The sequence below is a fragment of the Filicampus tigris genome, chromosome 15 (assembly GCF_054856515.1).
Source record: "Filicampus tigris isolate MCC_2025a chromosome 15, RoL_Ftig_1.0, whole genome shotgun sequence".
NCBI lineage: Eukaryota > Metazoa > Chordata > Actinopteri > Syngnathiformes > Syngnathidae > Filicampus > Filicampus tigris.
Window position 1 is genome coordinate 8782797 of NC_141231.1, and position 20937 is coordinate 8803733.

The window sequence follows — 20937 nt, forward strand, 5'->3', positions numbered from 1 at the left end:
CACAATTGTTACAGAGTGACTACATTCCTGTCGACTTTCTCTGCTACTCCAAGTTACCAAGGAAACAACATAGTATGCTTGCTTCTTCCCAGCGGCAAGTGGTGACACGAACAGGTGGCGACCTGGAAGAAGAATCTGAGCAAGATTGAATTAAGAATAAATTGTCCAGAGGTGGGAATGAAAGCGTGAATGGTTGGTTGTCTATATCAGGGGTAGGGAGCTCCGGTTCCTCGAGAGCTATATCTTGCCCGTTTTGGATGTCTCCCTACTACAACACACCTGATTCAAATGATCAGCACGCTCGGTAGGAGTCTGAAACGATCCTGATCATTTGAGTCAGGTGTGTTGTAGTAGGGAGAGATTCAAAACAGGCAGAATATGGGACTCGAGGAACCAGAGTTCCCTACCTTGGTGTATGTGTACCTTGTGTTTGTTTGTTTGTGCCCGACCTCTCATCCAAAGTCGGCTGGGATAGGCTCCTGCTCACCCACACCGAAAAAAAAATGGGGTGTTGAATTATTCTTTTTTTTTTTTTCTGTGTGCCACCCTAATGAGGACAAGTGTTATAGAAAATGGAAAATGAATGGACACAAGAGTCAAATGTCCAATTTCCCCCTCTGGAGTAGTGGGCGAACACTAGTGGCATCTGGTGGGCAAAAGTAGTTGAACAGGACTCAGGCAATCAGTGGTTAGAGTAATGGAAGCACCTATACAAAAAATGTACCATTAATATACATCTAGGTGACGAAAAGCACATTTTAATTTAGTTATTTAAAGAGAACATGAATGGATTAGAAGTTAAAATTTAATAACTGTAATACTTCAGTCCACCCATCCATCCATTTTCTGTTTCATTGTCACGTGGATAAAGGTGAGCATATCCCAGTAGATGACAGGCACGTTCCACCCTGGACTGTTCACCAGCCAATCGCAGGGCACTTAGAGATAAACAACCATTCACATTCACATTCACAACAATGGACATTTTCTTTTCTTCGCTGAACCTAACATGTACCGTATCATTTTGGGATGTGGGAGGAAGCCAAAGATGAGATTCGATCACCTGAACCTTAAAATTGTGAGGCAGACATATTTTGCTCCAATATTAAACATGAATTTACATGAGTTCATACGCAAACCTCTACTTTTTTTTTTTTATTGTATTCCCACCCAGATACATATGTGGCACACATCCAACACCCCACTAATAATCAAGTGCCATTCAATGTGATGTAGGCTTTGCAATTTTATACAGTAGTGTGCAATTGACTGATTAAAATTAAACTTATCTGCCGTAAGTGAAGTGCTGCACACAGTTAATTATCCCATAACCTTTTGAGGTGCCTGATAAAGGGCTGGGTGGGATGATAACTTCAGAGCTGTTCGTGTTAATTAAATCATTGGACAGATTATGGCTTTGGAGTTAATTAAAGATTTTGCATTAGTATTACTATGCGCCTCACAGGTCATCGTTGTGGTTTTACTTTAGATATTTTCTAGCGTCTTTTTTTTTTTTTTTTTACAACATTTTGAGCTCAAAGAATACTTGGCAAGAACTAGCATTAGAAGCATTTAAAAAAAAAAAATCTGGATACACAGTACATTGACGGTGGCAATGCAGAGATCTGAAGTAAACATTGTCTGGATGCCTGAAAAGAAAGAATATTGCCTACAGTGTTCAGAACAAAGAAAATGACACCATGTCAATTTTTAATAAAATCCCATATTCCCATGCTATCATAAATAAAGGATATTACTTTGTAATGCCAAAGTAGGGGGGCTTTTTTTTCCTCAATGGATGTTAGTTATATGTAAAGTCTGTGTTTTGCCTATAAAGACTTGGTTTTAAATACCACTTCATGGTTATATGAAAAAACGACTGGCCTATTCGTAGCATGGCCACTGAGAGTGCAAATGTGTTTGCAAGCTGTGTGTGTGTGGGGGTAGTAAATTCCGAGAGGAATGCAACATTCATGCAGGGAAGGAGAAAATAAAAACAGCGCTGTCACACGCACGTCTGCGCACATGCACATCCACTGTGAAACTCTGAAATTGGAGGCGCTCTGGAACTTGTGAGGCTAAAAATATCTCTGTGTTTGCATCAGGGAGGGCGACCATATTGCTGATCTGGAAAGTACTAGTCAAGAGTTTGATTATGACATACAGTATATGACAATGTGGGATTTGACCTCGCTGTAGATATTAAGATATGAATTTTCATATATTAAGATGTTGACAACATTTTTACAAATCTGAAATGACATATGAGTCTGTGTTGTGTTGCTAATTTATTTTTTACATTATTACAGAATGAATTAATGTACTTTTGACTTCATGGGCTCTCCTTGATAACAAGGGCTGTCGCTACCACAAACTTACCTGCTGACTTCAATCTACTTAGTTGCTTGCATTTTTAGACAATAATCAGAAAAAAATTATGTTTCTTGGTTGTTTTTGACCACAAGTAAAAAGAGCTGGAGATTTTTGGCAGTTTAAAAGAAACTGCATCTCATTATCATTGAATCTCAATATACAGTAGCAACATGCGGCAAAATATTTTCGTATCTAGAAAGCTGTCACCTGCCTTGTTGTAAATTAAATAATCATTGTTTTATGGCTGAACTTTGACTTTAGGAACAGTGCTTGGTGATCAGGGTCAGTCATCTCCAAAAATACCTCAGGTGAGCAACAATAGAAATTGTCAGGGGAAAAATGCATTTGGGGGAGTTTTCCAACATTGACAATATGTTGCTTTTTTTGTTAAAGGTGACGTCAACCCCAAAGTTTTCTTGACAGTAATACTGTATGTTCTATGTGCTTCCACTAGTTGGAACACTGCATTCTGATTAATATTACGTTTGTGGAATATGAGATAAACAGAAAAATCCACCCATTTTTGCCCATCTCAGGGGTCGGCCATTTTGTAACTTCTGTCGCCTGAAAATGACATCACAAGTACTCAGGGCTCAGGTTAGCGACCAATCACGGCTGACCTATTTTCTGAAGCCTAGCCGTGATTGGTCGTTACCTGACCCCTGAGCAGTTGTGATGTCATTTTCAGTCGACAGAAGTGACAAAATGGCCGTCCCCAGAAATGTCTAAAAACGTGTCGATTAACTCTTATTCCACAAACGCAATATTTATCAGAATGTTGTGTTTAGACTAGTGGGGTTGCATAAAACATAATATTGTAAAGAGAATGTTTGGGTTGACTTCCTCTTCAACTATATTGTTAACTTTGACTTACACAAGCAGGAGAAACTTTTATATTTTCTTTGCAAGCATACCTGCACACAAAAAAAGCACTGCTTGCAGGTTTATTAAAAGTCAGTTGTTTTTTTTCTTATTTCCTTGGAGGGGAAGGACTGAAGGAAGGACCTAATCTAATCGGATTTCATAACATACTGTATGTCAGCACGTAAACATCCCTCCTCCTCCGAATCCTCCTGCAGATCTTTATCTTATGCTGAAGTCAGGTGAGTGAGCAGATGTGCTCCTCCTCCTCCTACTACCAACTCCTCGCCTCCCTCTCTTTCTTTGTTTTTGCATTCGGCTGCAGCTCAGAAAGGAAAATCTGGAGAGCATCACAACAGCTAAGAAGCAAGCAGGCACCATGCAGGTAAAGTGAGTGTTCATTGCCATTCATTTAAATGAATATGTTTGACTTCATCCAGATGTTGATTACCGAACGTGATTTCCCGTGGTTGTACCACAGTAGTCTGCGCTCGAGACGGCTCTTTATTCAATAATTCATCACTCAAATCACTTTTGCCTCACATATTTTATGATTATTTTTAAACACGGGAAACAAAAGCTGCAAGCAGGATGAGAATATTTCTGTGAATAGCTTTTTGTAAGAAAAAAAAAGTGTTTAATTTCTTCTGTAAATTGAGGTACATTACAAAATGAGGTACATTTTTTTGCTGTATCATGCAACACATAACGTTTCCATGCAGGTGAATGCATGGGTTTTCAAAATTTAGAATGCTTTTTCTATTCTTCCAATAGCTTCTATAAATGGTCTGTTCTTTTATTGATGCAATTTTAAGGAGTGTGAATAATTGAGCAACGCTACGCATGTGTGCTCTGCCACCCTCTTTTCTTATTCAACCAGAAGGGACAGCCAAGTGCCCCACACTGTACTGTATTTTTAATTTATGTGCATTCAAAAATACTTAGGTTGCACTCATTGGCGCATTCATAAGCATCTTCTTCAAAGAAAGAAGGCAACCATGTGTGAATGCATTTGCCAATTTAGTTTATCTTAGTAAGACAAATAAAATCACTGTCAGATACTGGACTGGTCTTGGTGACCAAAATAGAAAACCGAACACTTAAAAAAAAAGTTGTATTTAAAATTATTCTCAGCTCTCTTAAAATTCAGACACGGTCCGCAGTGAATCTGTTATCACTGAAATATTCATCTGGCTGCAGAGACCCTTGAAAGTGCTCCAGTGTCAGGTGACATGAAGAAAATAACAAAAAAAGGGGTTATTTTTAGAAGCACTCTGGACACTGAAATATAAGATATATCATCATCATTTTCTGCTCACATTTTCAAGAGATGTCTCCACCTGCCTCACACAATACTGAATCTAATCTACTTTTCAGAATCAGCTAGTAAACCCCATTAAGTCACACTTTGGTTATGCAATATGAGTACGTTATTTAAATGTGACTAAACTATTTGAAACTCCTTTTATTGTAATGCAGTTTACTGCGAACTCCCAACAACAACAACAACAATATTGTGAATTTGAAAATAATCTATGGACATTGTTGCAGTGACAACTGTCTTGGCAACGCTACAACAGTAGTACAGTTTATTACAAAAGAACATTTTAAGAAACTACAGTAGCTAGTGGTTAGTTCATCAGTCGAGGCAATGATTTGTCAAAATTATAACTCACAAAAAAGTAATAAGGTAGGAAACAGATAAGTGTCACTATGCATCACTTAAGTTCAATATAGTAAATCTCTGAAAATGTTTGCATCTTCTGCAACATTCCAATGGGAAATCAAGTCCTATCAGTGGTGAGTGATTTTTAGAACAGGCACGGAGACTACTGGTGCACGCGGGCATCATGTTGGTGATCCCTGACCAGGATACTCATGTCAGCCGTCAATTAGCAAATTCACCAAAGTCCCTCCTGTAATGAAAAAGACTGAGAAAATGCTGTACCGAGCCCCCCACCACCACCTTTTTTAAAATAAAATTCAATATATGCTCTCCAGGAAAAATGGGGGAAATGGAAATAAAAGTCCTGTCAAAACGGGGGGGGGGCAATAAAATAAATAAATAGAAAACATAACAGTGCCAACTAATAAAAACAAAAGTTTAAATTGTACTATCACTATTTGCCACTAGATGGCAGGAAGATATGCAGGACAAAAATAGAACCTCATCAGTTCTGAGTGAAAAAAAAAAAAAGGAAAAAGTATAAAATCAGTTCTTGCTTTCACTTAATGTTGGTTTCTTGTTCAGCAGTTTAGTGCTGTTGTTGAATGCAGATTTTTATGCAAGAGAACATTTTTCACTGGAAATGTGAAATTTGTTTTTTTGCTTCAAGACCTTTGTTGTTGGGTTAGGATGGTGGATCTTATATTGAAAAATGTCTCAATAATAACATTAAGATCATGTATTTTGCTCGTATGCCCGTATTTCGTCCATAGTTAAAGTGGCATTTTTATCATACATTTGGTTAGAAGTGTGTGGTCCTGTGTGACCCCAATTAGTACTGATGAAAAATTGTGTTCCTTTCCAGCATTTAAGTTGCCCATCCCTGCTTTAGACGATGAAATGAGAACGGGCGGTGGTTGACGTCATCATTTTGAAAATGAACAGTTAATGTTGCCCGTCAGTTAATGTTCCCTGATTCCCTCATCCAATTACAAATCACAGTCAGACACCTTCACTGCCTCACAGTCACTCCAAGCGTATAAAACTACCAAGAATCCATGTAACACAGTCAGTTGCAAGCCTCCTGATTTTTTCCCCCAATTATTGTATTGTAGCGAGTAGTAACCCTGCAGTTGTTACGTAAACTGGTGTTAGAGTTATATAAGTTCCAACTGTCTGTGAGGCTGTGAAGGCGTCTGCATGTGATTGGATGAGCGAGTCAGGGTGGTCGGGCGACTGCACCCAGGGGCGGCCGGGAGCTCGTCAATGGCGGGAAGAGGGAGCTTGTATTTGAAGGCTGGAGGTAAACAGGTGTGCTGATGAATTAACAACTGAAATCTGAAGTTGTTCAACCTCTACTTTACAAGAAGGTGCATGTGTCAACAGTATGATCAGAGACCTGCTCTCTGTGCATTACTATTACATTTAACAATGTAAACTGAACAAAATAGCAGTGCAATGTAACCCTAATGAGGACAAGTACTATAGAAAATGATAGGATGTACCGCATATAAATATTATGTACATTATGTATTGGATTGCTATAAGCCTGTATGGATTCTTTAGGTGTACCTAATAAAGCGTTGTGGTCATGTGAATTTGGTTAGTTATAAAAAGCCCAGAGTCACTTACTCACTCTTTGTTTAGAGGGCTAAAATATTCCACTTCACTCAAGAGGAGCTTCATTTGTCTGCTTCTCACACACTTGATGGGTTTCGGGTTCTTCCTGAGTCGCACATGCTGCACTTGTAGCTCTTAATTGTCACTTGAATTTGCGGACGTGACTCAATGACACATCCACATCAGACAGGTCTGGAGGTGATGTTTGGGTTGGAGCAAAAAAAAAACATTTAAAAAAATCAAACGCTAATAGGAGAAGCCACATTTAAACATGCAAATAGTGGGAGATCACACACTGAAAATGAAAGTCATCCCTCCAGCAAATCAAAGGGGGAAAAAATGACTAAAAGTGGGAGATTAGTGTGGAGAAGACTCGTCAAGTGAAACCATAATTAAAAGAAGCCTCACTGGATCTATTTGTGTCTCCTTAAGGCAGAAGACAAGGAGGTGGATGGCGGTCTGCTGCCTGACGGGAAAGAGGCGAGCCCGGCCGGACAGGCCGAGGGCTCCAAGTGGCAGAGACCCAAGTTTTCACGAAAATCTCTCATGAGGTGCTGCCTGGTCAAGTGGATCATCGCTAGCACCACTCAACAGGTGCCAGGTACAAACAACTATTGTCACTCCAGTAAAGGAGGCATTTTTTTTTTCACAATTTAAATCACCAATCTCAAATCATCTTTCTCCATTGAAATGAATAGAAGTGCAAATAATCTACTTCAGCACCCCCAAAAAATTGGAACATCTTTTGAATGAGAAAAAAAGCACTCTACAGCATTGGTTCCCAACTGTTGTCACACGGGGACTCGCGATTTCTTGCTGTAGTTCAGTTGCAACCCATTTTAATAAGAAAATATTATTTTCAAAAATAACCTTGAAAAACATGCATGCATCATATTTTAAACCATCACGCTAAGGCTACATGTTCACAGTCCCTTTTCATTTCAGTGACCTTATGAATAAACTGATGATGAACCTGAAAAACGTAATTACAAAAATGTATTCTTAACATTGATGTCTGCAATGACGTGTCCTCTGTTTGTGCCGTTGTAATCCGAGGTTCTGTAACCTGAAAAAACATTAAGGAATAATTAAATAATTGAAGAGAATGTGAAGAATTTAACAGTTTGTGTATCTTAACAATTTAATGGGAATTGTGCTGTTCGTTCAAGTTTGCATGCCTTGGCCACTAGAGGGAAGTATCATACAGTAAATCCTGACATACTACACATATTTGATGATGAAACAGAGCAAAGTCATCACAAATAAGTTGCAGCAATATTAGTTCATTTTTCACGGAGGATAAAGAATGTCTTTGAGTATTGATCTGCCTGTAAGTCTTGTGCACCATTTGCTTCCACGTCAGTTGTTTAAAAGGTTTAGTATTACTGCAACATTGGCGCGAGTTCGTTAGCCCATACCTGGCGTTTTTCATTGTGGTTTAACATTGTGGTTTTCATTGTGGTTTTCTTAAAAACTCATTGTGTAATTCTCTCATTTATGTGAGTTGTGTTTGGTGATGTGTCCATGCGGCGCCACATACACACAGTGCGGTGTATAAACTACTGCCTGCATGAGTCCACATTTCAAATTGTCTTTAGGAGCACTCACTTTTTTTTTTTAAACTCCGGGCTCTGCTTATTTTACGTAAAAGAGACAGCTCCCCACTGCCACCTCCTTCCCCCCAAAAAGGCTGATTTCAGCAACACGAGAAGTAGGGTGTATAAAGTATAGTATAATTATTTATATCGATGGTATTGTGACAAAAGCATATTACAGGCATATGTTCTAAGACACCCGGAAATGGTTTTAATTTATGGGGAAAGAAAATCATGAAATAAATCAAAATAATTTGTTCTGGCCTTTTCCACTGAATCACTTTTAAACTGTGTTGTGTTTTTGTGGCAAAATGTAGTGAACGGTGTTGCTAGCATATTAACTCCACAGCATACTGGCCATTATTGAACACTTTAGTTGGAAGCAAATATAACTTCATATTGTTCCCTACTCAGGAGATTATATTTTGTCCCTTCATATCTTCTGCTCTAGAGCATACACAATATGAAATATGAGTGTGGGGTCTATTCTTAGTGTTTCACTGGCATGCAGACATTTTTTCCTAATTATTGACACTGGCCTTCGGTGCAGCGCGACAGTCTGCTGTGCACTCGTCAGACAGGACGAGCATCTGTTTCTGCATATATAAGCAATAGCAAACTGTCAGAATATCTCATTTGAACTTGCTGAGTGTTAAACACAGAGGGAAAAAAATGCTTCCAAATACGAGGCACTGTTTTTTTGGAGGGCGATCTTGTACCTTGGTAAACAGAACCCATTGTATATTCAGTCAAAAACTGTAACCACTGCCAACATTTTTGGGTCATAAGATGACACACTTTCAAACAAACTTCGCAATGTCAGTGTTTGGTGTGGGTGTTGATTTATTGGTTACTGAACTGGCTGATTTCTATTTTATTAAAATAGATTAGATAGACTGTCGGACAGATTGATAAAATAAGATTAGATAGATAGATAGATAGATAGATAGATAGATAGATAGATAGATAGATGAATAGGCAGGTTGTGTCAGGAAGTGCATCCAGCATTAAAATCTGTGCCAAACAAATCATGCAAGTGTATCGCTGTGGCGACCCCTGTTGGGAAAACACCAAAGTTGTAACAAAAGCCATATGTAGGTAAAATGATTGATTGATTGACAGACTGCTTGATTTTTGAAATTTTGCAAACTTTGGTGCCAATTAAGAACCATGACAATGTGTTACGAGTACAGGGAGATAGAAAACAATGTCAACTTGTTTGTACTTTTGTTTGAGACTTTTTCACACGCTCGACTGCTGCAGTCTGTAATTAATAGAAGAGCAGGACTACATCAGCACTTAAGATGCATCAAAACACTTTTGTTACATTGTTTTATATTATGAGCTCATGCCTCTTGAACGTTAATGTCGTGACTGAGTGTGTTTATGTCTTATTCATGTCTGGGTAGAGATCATAACAAAGGTGCAACTCTTGTTTGGGATTTTGTGCCTAATTTTGAGGCTAGCGCTTACTCATGCCAACAAAATACGATGATTCTAAAGCTTTCAGTCAAAAAATGCCTGCGATGATAAAATAATAAAGGCTGACGATTGATCTTTGTGGCACGCCACGTATTATAGAGAAATGTTTTGGCCTGCCAGTAAACGGCAAAAATTGGTGTTTCGTCAAAAGAGATCATGCAGTCCGAATGGAGCATTTTATATAATGCAGAATACTTCCATGAGCAATAAAATTTGGACAATTGAATTGCTTGATTCGTTATAAAAACCCTCACATGTTGTGGAATCGAATTGTTATAAAACACAAAAGTGAAAAGTAGAACAAATAAAAGGAACAGCTCATGACCCAAAGCATACAACATCATGTGGCAAACATGGGAGAAGCACTGTTACTGTCTGTCATGGACATGTATGACATCCAATGGGACAAACTCACTGCTGTTTATTAATAATATATTGCAACTGCTGACATGAATTGTGAGTATTGGACGATAGTGTCTCCTCACATTGAACCTGATCCTACAGACTGCTAGGATAGCTAAATAAAGAACCCTAAACATTCTGTGAAAGTAACTAGAAATGAAATATTCGTCAAATAAATTCTCAGTGTCTTCCTGAACATGTTATAGTACAATAAGCACACCAATCATCAATAATAGTAATGAACATTTCATTGCTATACTCCTCACCAACATCATTCCTTGGCTTCCAGATGAGAAATTTTCTATTACACACGGCCAATGCCTTTGCATGGAAATGGCAAATAAGTGAGTTTTTCTGGGACTAACAAGAGGATATGTTCCCCAAAATTCTCAGTGAATTGACATGTGCTGGGGTTGAAAATCATAAAACTTTTGTCATTGTCCAAATACTTGTGAGCAGACGGTAGGGAATCCTCCAAGCCACGGGAAAGTTTCCACAGCCAACAAAATGCGCTGTCTCACTTTCGTTCCCCCCATCAGACCAATATGTTACCTCTTAACAATTGATTTGCCCTCTGCTACTTAAACTGAATCCATTATGTTATGCAGAGTCATCAGTTGTGTACCACACTTACCTTTTGTTGGCCCTTAAGCATGCTGACAAACACATAAACAAACAATCTGACTTGCTATGCTCATGCATGTAAGGCGGAGCGTTACGGCAACCCCGACATGCCTGCTGCGCGTATGTGCAGAAGTTTAAACAAGGTGCCATTTAGCGGCCCCGTTAAATGTGCTTTAAGCCCAGCGGTATTGACAAGGCGGGCTCCTTCACTCTTAAGTGCTGTTCATATATCCCCAGCATCAGCGGATATGGATCATCGCTTGTTTTTTTTTTTGTTTTTTTTATATCTTAGCATCCTTGAAATGACTGAGCAAATAGAGACGGACAAGCGAAGACTATCAAACCACCCAAACACACACACATAGGTGAGAGGAGATGGTGGTGGGTTGCTACCACTAGCAATGGAGGCTAGTCGTGGGTCACATGAGGGGATCAATGCTTATCATCATCCGCCAGCAGCATGTAGTGGAATTCTACTTCAACTTTGTGCATTTTTTTGTGCTTGGATTGTCTCTCATGAGTCTGGCTTGTAACTGCTGATGTCTACACGTCAGGTTGCATTGCCAGATTCTTTTTTTAAACCTCATCACCCAGGCTTACATTAAGTCTATTTTGTTTGCACAAGATCCCGTGAGATGCCATAATGGGATTGGATGGCATGGAAATTATTGCTATTTTAGTTGTTGCGGGGATGTTTTATTTTGTGCTGAAACAGTTTGGGATGTGTGACCCTTTGTTGCAGGAAGGTAAGACATGCATGCTGCCTATTAGGTTCAACTGTGAGGTTTATGCCGCCATCGACCAAGAACTGTATCAAAGAATCCTTCCTTTACAAATGTAACATTTTATGTTTATTATTGTGGTTTTCGATTTGCCGTGGCTACGCGGTTGCATTATACTGAGAGCTGTTTGCCATATTTTGCCACCCACGTTCAACTATACAAGTTATTCAAAACAGCTCTCATTATTATGTAGTGCAGTCATTTTAAACTACTTCCTCACTAATGAACATATCCTTAAAAAAATGGGGGACCGTGTATTTAAATGTGTTATTACTTTATTTTCATCATCTCAATCTCTCCCCCGGTCTTGTCTTTTCCCACTTTCCATTTGTGTTGCGCTCTTTGTAAAGATGGTGAGTATGTACCGGTACATATAGTGAGTTGATATTTTGGCACTTTTGACACAATCCTCCCTTTTCATAATGGACATTTTGAATTCTCAATAAATGACAATCTACAAAAATAGATGTAAAATATATTTGGAATATGTAGTTATGGAGATAAAATGGCAAGGTTTTTCGGGGGAGGGGGTTTTGCCACTGCAAGTGTCATACTTGGAACTAATAAGCAAGGAAACTACATCCAAAGTGTCCAAAATGAAAGTCTATTAAAAACTGCTCTGAATAGTTGCTTATTTCCTTTAACATTAGATGTTATGAGCTCTTTTCCCAGCATTTATTTTTACATCTTATTTTGTACATTCCTCACACTTTCTTCACATCACCTTTCCCACCTTATGTTTTGCATCCAGATGGAAAGCATTACCTTCTTTTGCCTTCCATTTCTCTCTGGTAGAAATTTTTTTCCCCCATTTTTCCTGTTCCTATTACGTGTCTTCACATCTACCCTTTGGCTTGTTTTTTTTCCCCCCCTTACCCCTCCCTCTGGCAGACAGCATCGACAGTGACCTCGAGCTCTCCATGGTACGTCATCAGCCCGAGGGCCTTGAGCAGCTCCAAGCGCAGACCCAGTTCACCAGGAAGGAGCTTCAGTCTCTTTACAGAGGCTTCAAAAATGTAAGAAAAGTGAGAAACAACAAAAGACTAACTACAACTAAAGTTAAAAAAAAAAAAAAAAAAAGATTGTTAACAAAATTAATGAAAACGAAAATCCTTTTTTAAAAAAACAACTGAAACTACATCCTATGTTTATCAAACTAACTAAAATGTATTTACTTCATCTTCAAAATCCTCAAATATTGGCCGCCGCCTGCTTTAAAGTCTTAAAGGTTTATTCTGCATTTTGAACGTGCACTACAATGCCGAGTTTGAGCTATCACATAATTTATACTGTCCATTGTTTGTGCTAATGCATATGGGGAGTTGTTGGTTTTAGTGCACTTTAAAGGAGGTAAAATGTAATTAAAGTGGAGACAAAGGCTACAAGTCAGCTTTGCCAAAAGACATTAAGGATGCATGTCATGAGTTGTGGTCAGGAAGCATTGCTGTAAGCAAAACCATGTTGCTTATACAGTGGAACATCTAATGACGAGCGCAATCTGTACAGTGAAGTCTGTATTTTTTTTTATTAGCAAAGTGTCCGCTGCATGTGCCATATACACGGATCAGCTACACTAAATGACAATTGTACTGGCTTAGTCACTCAGGCTCTGCCCCTCGTCGTCATGGTAACGAAAACGTTCTTGAGTAGGCTCATCCCGCAGTGGAGGGGGAGCGGCTGAGACAGGACCGTGCCCTCAAATTAGGCTCATTCCAGCAAGCGTCTAAAATGAGAATGTAAAGTGTAAAGACACTTGGCGACTGTTTCAGGTGGGAGAGGTGTTTAGCCTGTGTTGTTAGCGGAAGTTACGGAGAGTCTTTGATGCACTTCTGGTGCATTTTTTTTCAAAATCATATAACCTGTGAGTCATTTATTTGTAAGACTAATGTTTTATGATGAGTTTGAAATGATGAAATGTTTTGAGGTCATAGCTTGGGTTATATGATTTCAACTGCTGTATTACTCTGACCCTATCTCCTGAGGGGTTTACTTTATCACCATACAGCCAGGACAGGCTGTCTCACTTTCCCGTTTTCACGACAAATTCTAAAATTATATCGGGCAGCACGTGGTATAGTGGTTAGCACATCTGCTTCACAGTCGAGAGGTTCTGGTTTTGTATTTCAGCTCACGCCCTCTGGTTTGGAGTTTGCTTGTTCTTCCTGTTCGTGTGACTTCACCAGGCGCTCCGGCGTCCTCTCACTTTCTAAAAACATGCTTGTTCGGTTCATGAAAGACAATTGTCCTTAGGTGTGAATGTGATTGCGAATGATCGTTTGTCTTTAAGTGCCCTTTGGTTGGCTAGAGACCAGTCCAGGGTGTACTTGTACTCTGTATAAACAAACATGAAGTCTCAGTGCCTTCGTATCAGAAGCAAAGCAAACATTTGGACATGTAAGCAGCACACATGTGATCAATAAGCGAACAATTATTGCCAGAATAAGAAGAACATTTCATTGTTATACTCTTCCCTCTTGTGTATTTCACTTGTTATTCATATTTCCACAAAAGGAATGTCCCAGTGGGCTTGTGGACGAAGAGACATTCAAGACCATTTACTCACAGTTCTTTCCTCAAGGAGGTAAACGTGATGATACATATCAGTTCCGATTGACATTGTCAGAGATGGTTTATTGATTCGTTTGCAGCATACTGAGAGCTGTTTCTATTTGTTGGTGTTGTATTAGACTGCAAAAACTTACATTAGATGTGTCCTCTTTTGTGCCTTGCGCCTCAGATGCCACCATGTACGCACATTTCTTGTTCAACGCCTTTGACATGGACAGAAGCGGCGCCATCCGATTCGAGGCAAGTTCACTGCTCGGCGCGTTGCTAGCAAATCGACTTTTATTTACAATTTCGAGGACATTCAACTAGCCAAATTACCTTCACAGGACTTTGTGCTGGGCTTGTCTGTGCTGCTTCGAGGTTCGGTGACGGAGAAGTTGCGCTGGGCCTTCAATCTCTATGATATCAACAAGGACGGCTACATCACTAAGGAGGTTGATGCAACTTCTGCCGTGTGTGACAAATATGGAGCCAAAACACTGTCACTAAATTTCAGCAGTGGAAATGTAGGTAGTATTGTTTATAGGATATGCATTGGATATAAAAAGTCTACCCACCCCTGTTCAAATGCCAGGTTTTTGTGATCAAAAACTTTTCCATCATTAATTTGACGTGTAACCTGTACAAATGAATTGAATAAATAAATAACGTTGGCGAGAGGGGAAATTAAAAAAAAATAAACACCAAATATAATGTGGTTGCACAAGTGTGCACAGCCTTAAGAAACCTTCAGGCTTCTGCTCAGAAAAAAGGTTAAGAAAAGCCAACTAGAACAGTTTCATTTCCTTTGGGGTTAATCAGAGGCACTTTACAAGGTGGCAGGTGTGTGCTGATTACCAATTAACATAATTTTAACCTTGATTGATTATTTCTTAACACAGTCACGTTCCAGTTATAAACGGGTGTGCACACTTGTGCAACCACACCTCACCTGTTTAGTTTTATTTCCCCTCTTGGAAAGATTTTTCATGTACAGGTTACAGTTCACATTAATGGTGGAAGATTTTTTAAATGATTTTATTTGGTGTCCTTTATTTTATGTCCCAATAAACATTTGAAAAGGTGTGTGTAGACTTTTGTATCCACTGTATATGTATAGACACCAAAACAAGTACGACCACTGAAATATAAAATACAGACATTAAAAAATACAACATTTTATTTTTGCATTTTTACATTGTCGTTTCAGTGACAATTTTCTGCTTTTACCCTCATGTCTGTCTTTTGTTGTTTTTTTTTCAAGCCACAATACCTTTATTTTTTGTGCTCCATTTTTCACTTTCAACTTCCAAAGTTTCACCTTTGATTTTTTGTTTATTTTTTTTCCCCGATTTTAATTTTTAATGGCACTTTGGGAAGGGGCTCGGAGCAATGAATGGGCTTTGTGAATTGAGTAGCGCGCCTTCTGCTGTCCACAGCCATTAGAGACTGCATTTACAAGTGACTCATTTCTGTTTTTTAACTCCTAAATACAATACAATACAATACAATTTTATTTAAATAGCGCATTTCATAACAGCTAGAGCTGTAACAAAGCACTTTACAAACAAAACAATAAATTAAAAAAAACAATAAAAGGCTGTGAAAAGAAAAATCCAAGGGTAAACGCAGAAAGCGGAAACTGAAAAACAGAACACGCAAAAGAAAAGGTGCTCTATGAATCAAAGCTATTAATAATAATAATAATAAAGGCACTGTCACCTAAAATTAACATTAAGAGGAACGATAAATACTGACATTTAAAACAGTATTTATATTTTTCAATGAGATTTTTTCATTTTTTTTTCAGTGCCAATACTTTTGTGTTATACCTTTTTGTTTCTGGAATGTCAAAATGTATTTTCAATGCCAAAATGTAATGGCAGTGTTCTAGCTACATAGAGAAACACTCACTACACTGTTGTGATTTCATAAGTCATGTTGAAATTGTTTCTTTTGTTTCCCGCAGGACATGTTGGCAATAATGACATCCATTTATGACATGATGGGCAGGTACACCTTACCGAGCGTACGAGAAGATTCCCCATATGAACATGTGGAAAAATTCTTCCAGGTACGCTGACTGTTTTTTTGGATCCTAGTTTTGAATAAATACAAGGAAACAACTATCTTCCAGAAAATGGATCGGAACCGTGATGGAGTGGTGACAATCGATGAATTCATAGAAACCTGCCAAAAGGTAAAACTGCTATATCAGTCACCGTTTGGAGAAGTGTGCATTACATTTACTTAGTGTTCTGTCTTTGGAACAGGATGAGAGTATTATGTCTTCCATGCAACTCTTTGAGAACGTCATCTAACTTCAGCAGGAGGAACTGGAAACGTCTCAGCCTAACATAAACCTTAGCTATCACCTTAGGGCCCACCCCCCCCCACCAACCAACCCCCCACCCCCCCACCCCACATATTGGCCGTACTCAAGTGCAGAGAATACGGGGTGCCAATTAGAAATCAGGTGTATTAGGGCATGGAGGGCTTTATTTTTATTTTCTAAATTATATTTGATTTGTATCATTTCTTAAATAAATAATGTCACTGAATTCAAATGAACTCACTACATTACATTTATCTGTATGTGGCCTATGATTGACTGGCAAGGTCTTAATCTAGCCATAGCCCTATCTAATAGAAAAGTAGTGCTTTGCCACCACTGTGTAGTATCTTTGGGAAATTCTAAAGTTTTTAAGGGCACATCAGTTATTTAAATATTTATGCTGTAACGGAACTTAATTTTACTTGTACATTATATTAATATTTATCTATTTATTTATCAGTTCACATGCCACAAGTGCTGTAATTTGTTAAGGACTTAGACCACGACGTGTGGTGGTATCAGATGTGTTATAGTAGAAGTTAAAAAAATGGAGCCCTATTTGAGGTGCTATGTTTTATTGATCCCATTAGGTATCCATTAGATTTGGGGCCACCGTTTGAGGAAATGCAGTAAACACTGTTGTGTTCCCAGTTAAGATGATCTATGCAGAGAATTTTTGTCCGGTCTTCCGATGTGTAAAATGTCTCATAGCATGACTGCACAAAACATAGCTCGTAGCAGGTTGAGCATGAACGCCAAATGCATTGAAACCATGCGATGCCCAACACAAAGAGTTTTGATATCAGATTTGACATTGATCTGAGTTTATTTTTGCAAATGAGTTTCAGAATGGAATGACACTCACTGTTTCCTTGGCAACATGGGGCATGTGGCTTAATTACGCCACACAGCAGAGAAAGATGAAAGACAGAGAAAGTTGGCTAGAAGGCAAGCCAAAAGTCAGGCAGACAAAACAGCCCCATTAAGAATCTGATTTTAAGAAGTTAACGAACGTCATGCAGTGACTATACATTTTTTTTGCACGCTTATTTGCGATCACATCACTCTCTCTCTTCCCTCGTACATTACACAGAATAGAATGTTCATTTTTCACAATAAAAGAGACATTATTGAAAATGTACTTTTTTTTAGCTTATGTTTCCTCCGCTCTAGTTGTTGATAAAATGAAAAATGTATTCTTTTAGGTGTGATGAGGACTGGCTTGTGAAACATAGCAACCCTCTTAAAAGGCCTGATTTCAGCAAGAGAAATACAGTGTGTTAGGTGTGCTGGAATACTTGATTCTTGAAGTATTTTGACAAAAAGCTTTACACAGATGTGTTATTAAGACACCTAGGAACAGTGGAAAAAAACTCATAATAGACTTTATAGACTATATACGAAATTGAAAGTACTCCATCAGATTCACAGACTGGGTAAAAAGCTATCAAGTAAAAATACAGCTAAAATGTAATAAAACTGATCTTTATGTAGTCTATGTTGTAACAAAGGAGCTTCACATGGCTAAGTAATGTGAACAAGTGTGTGTCTGTCGCCCATTTCCCACAGGCCTCATGATATTAAGCAGCACTGCCAATAAAAGAAAGAAAAGTCACAGTTTAGTGATTTCATTGGAGAAAAATGTCTGTTAACAATCATCTCTGTTGTTTTACATCCCCTGGAAGCTTTTACTTTCTTGTGCAAAACATGCCGTGCAAACGCAGCTATGGTCCTTGAAGTCATTGCTGTCTGCTATGTTCTGTAGGATGAATAACTGGCCCTGAAGACATTCAGGCCTTTGATAGTGAAGATACGGCATGTCAAACAACCAGCTGTAGTGTTTTTTCAATGAGCAAGTCTACACACCCCTGTAAAAGTACTGTCACATTATTTCATGATTTAATCCTAATCGTCATACTATGTAATTGTGACCTAGCCTTACTGCTCAAAACACGTCAGTACGTGTTGTTGATCACAAACAAACATGTTGTGCTGCATGCACCGTCCTCTGTCTGCATATGTGCTGAATAATAGCACATGACCATGGGAGGTCAGCAAAAATCATTCAACCTGTACTGTATTATTCATTTCGGGCCAATAGGGGCACGTGGGGGGTGGAGCTTAGCTCGTGTTGGTATAGAATTAATTATGACCACGCAACCTTCTGGATCAAATGGATCACCCCATCAGCATCACATCCACGGACAGGTAACACTATTGTTCTTTGACGTTTCTTATTTTGTGTGAGACAAAAATTGGCACTTTTTTAATGATGACAAAGTAAATAGGCTTTAATTGTGTTTAATATTTAGGGTTTTTTTTCATTTTTATTTCTTTATTTTATGAAACTACTACTATTAAATACTTGCTACATAAATCTATAAAAAAAATAGATATATTTGTACTCATTTTTGTGTCTAATCTTTTATTTAATCAAAATACAACAAGGACATTTTTGCCACATAAACCCCCCCAAAAAAACGTATTTTTTCACCTTTTTTATTTTAACAATTTTATATAGGACTATGTATTTTAAATTTTTGTTGTAACTTTTTTATTTATTTCATCTTTTAATTTTACCAAACTGCTATCACTCCATTTTTTCTACGGCAATTTAAAGAAGCAATTATGTCACTTTTTAAAATGAATGCATCCTTACTCGTATTTTTTAAAATTCTTTTTACACAAGTACTACTCCTACTAAATATTTGAAATCAGTCTAAAGATTTTTTAAATTTCTTGTTTATTAATCAAACTACTACTCAACAAACTACAACTTAGCCAAATACTTGCCAAGCATATTTATTTCAGGTTTGATTTTTTTTTCCCAATTTTTATTTGTAATTTATTATTTTAACAAACTACTACTAAATACTAAACACATCACCCCCCCAATGTGTTTTTATTTTTCATGTTTTACTTTTTTTGCTTTTTTAGTCATTTTACCAAATTACTACATGCACAAGCTAAAAAGCCAATTTCTGTTTCTTAGTCTTTTGTTTTTACTTAATTTTGTTATTTTCTACTTTTACTTTTATTTGATGATTAAAAAAATAATACTAAATACTTGACACATCAGCCTACTGAAGACTGGTCATTATTTTTCACTTTTTTTTTTTTTAACAAACTTCATACCTACAATAGTACTACAATGGACCCACGGATCCTTGCTGTATAATGAAATAGTACATGTAATGACATATCATTATTACAGCATTGTTAAAACAGTAATATTCTATATCATGAAGTATGATCATTACTGCCTTTCCTTGATGCTGCTTTTTAGGTGTTATGGACACACAATGCTGCATATCATCAGCAATAACAAAGACAGTGTTTGACTATGTCGGTTATATTGCATACTATATAGGAAATAATTAACATGTCTTAATCCATATGTGTTTGCAGGACCTCCAGACTGTAATGACAGGCCAGCAGAAGCTTGTGTCACTGTGGCTCTTGTTGCTGCTCATAGTAGCACTGTGTCCCGGTGCGCAGTACACATACAGTAAGCGTGGCGGTGGTACACAGAAAGGCGGAAAGGGCAACAAGGCGCCTGCCTCTAAGGGTCACGGCCTCCCCAAGCACGGCCTCAAGTGGGCGGGGGCGGCGGCGGCCGGCATGCTGGGGGGCACGGGCACCGGATACGGGCTAGGCTTCCTCGGGAGGCCCAAGCACGGTTCCAGGGGGAACACCGGCCAAAAGGCGGAATACACCGGGCGCTACGACGGCCAAAGCCAAACGTTTCGCAATCAGTCGAGGTGGAGGGCTTTTCTGAAAGCGGGGGCGCCTGCGCACATGAGCAACCTCTTCCTTATGCTGGGACACACAGTCACTTTCCTCACAGGCCTCTGCTTGGGTGCACTTTGACCTCTTATCTCTAGTGGAAATGGAAATAGAATAAAAGCTTGCAAATGATATTCCCTTTTGATTCATGTTGAATACTTATTTAAGAATGCTCAATTACATTATGTTCATTAATGGGGCAAAGAACATGCTGTTTATGTACTGTATATGTACAGTGCTTATCAGATTTGTTAGGGCAGGTAGTGTTTCCCAACCCATACAGAGCCAAGGCCCATATTTGACATTAGAACATTTTCCTGGCACACCACCAAACAAAAATGTCACAAAAAGTGTATATACTGAAATATTGATGATCACATCTAAATTTACTCACAAATGTATTTTGTCCGTCAGGGTCCGTATAGTTGACCACAAAGTTATTCTGTTGTATGGATGGCAAATGTTGGTTACACCGGTTAGTTGTACCTTCTGCCACATAGTGGAAAAGCATTTACCTGTCACTATATGTCGCTGGCATAGATAGATGAACAAAGATGTATTAGTTTGTAGTAAAACCAACTGAGTGAAATTGGATAATTTCCCATGACAACATCTGATTGCTCACAGCAAAGGTTGGGAATTACTGTATTAGATAACAGAGACAGTTCAGATCATGCCGTGCTTTAATGTGGACGCTTTGAATTTTAAAGGCTGGACAGTTTATCATTTTCAACAGGAATATTTAAATAATAGTGACTACTAGTATAGCAAAATCCTGGGAATATCTTGCACTGGACTTTCCTGGAATAGCACATCACAGGAACTGGTTGTGGTTTTTTCTGTAGTTTCACTTTCTTTATTGTT

General features: G+C 38.4%; 2 protein-coding genes across 2 annotated transcripts in view; both read left to right on the forward strand.

The window, feature by feature from the left end:
- The window catches only part of LOC147135343 (bone morphogenetic protein 1-like), a 54090-nt gene extending 36188 nt beyond the window's left edge, over window positions 1–17902 (forward strand). Inside the window, exons 22-30 of the mRNA XM_086052739.1 lie at window positions 3569–3619; window positions 6953–7121; window positions 12297–12421; window positions 13917–13986; window positions 14143–14213; window positions 14300–14407; window positions 15922–16026; window positions 16090–16152; window positions 16226–17902. Of these exons, the coding sequence (XP_085908865.1) occupies window positions 3569–3619; window positions 6953–7121; window positions 12297–12421; window positions 13917–13986; window positions 14143–14213; window positions 14300–14407; window positions 15922–16026; window positions 16090–16152; window positions 16226–16273 (810 nt within the window). The 3' untranslated portion in view covers window positions 16274–17902. The remainder of the gene's footprint in view (window positions 1–3568; window positions 3620–6952; window positions 7122–12296; window positions 12422–13916; window positions 13987–14142; window positions 14214–14299; window positions 14408–15921; window positions 16027–16089; window positions 16153–16225) is intronic.
- A 395-nt stretch (window positions 17903–18297) lies between these two features.
- LOC147135346 (uncharacterized) lies at window positions 18298–20207 on the forward strand. Its single transcript, XM_086052744.1, has 2 exons — window positions 18298–18495; window positions 19696–20207. Exons 1-2 carry the CDS (start codon window positions 18325–18327, stop codon window positions 20155–20157), a joined length of 633 nt encoding a protein of 210 aa, XP_085908870.1. The 5' UTR covers window positions 18298–18324; the 3' UTR covers window positions 20158–20207.
- Window positions 20208–20937: the final 730 nt, after the last annotated feature.

Coding starts and splice junctions, on each gene's coding strand:
- LOC147135346 (XM_086052744.1), top strand. CDS start 18,325: ATGACCATGGGAGGTCAGCAAAAATCATTCAACCTGTACTGTATTATT. Junction 18,496..19,695: donor AGCATCACATCCACGGACAG/GTAACACTATTG, acceptor ATGTGTTTGCAG/GACCTCCAGACTGTAATGAC.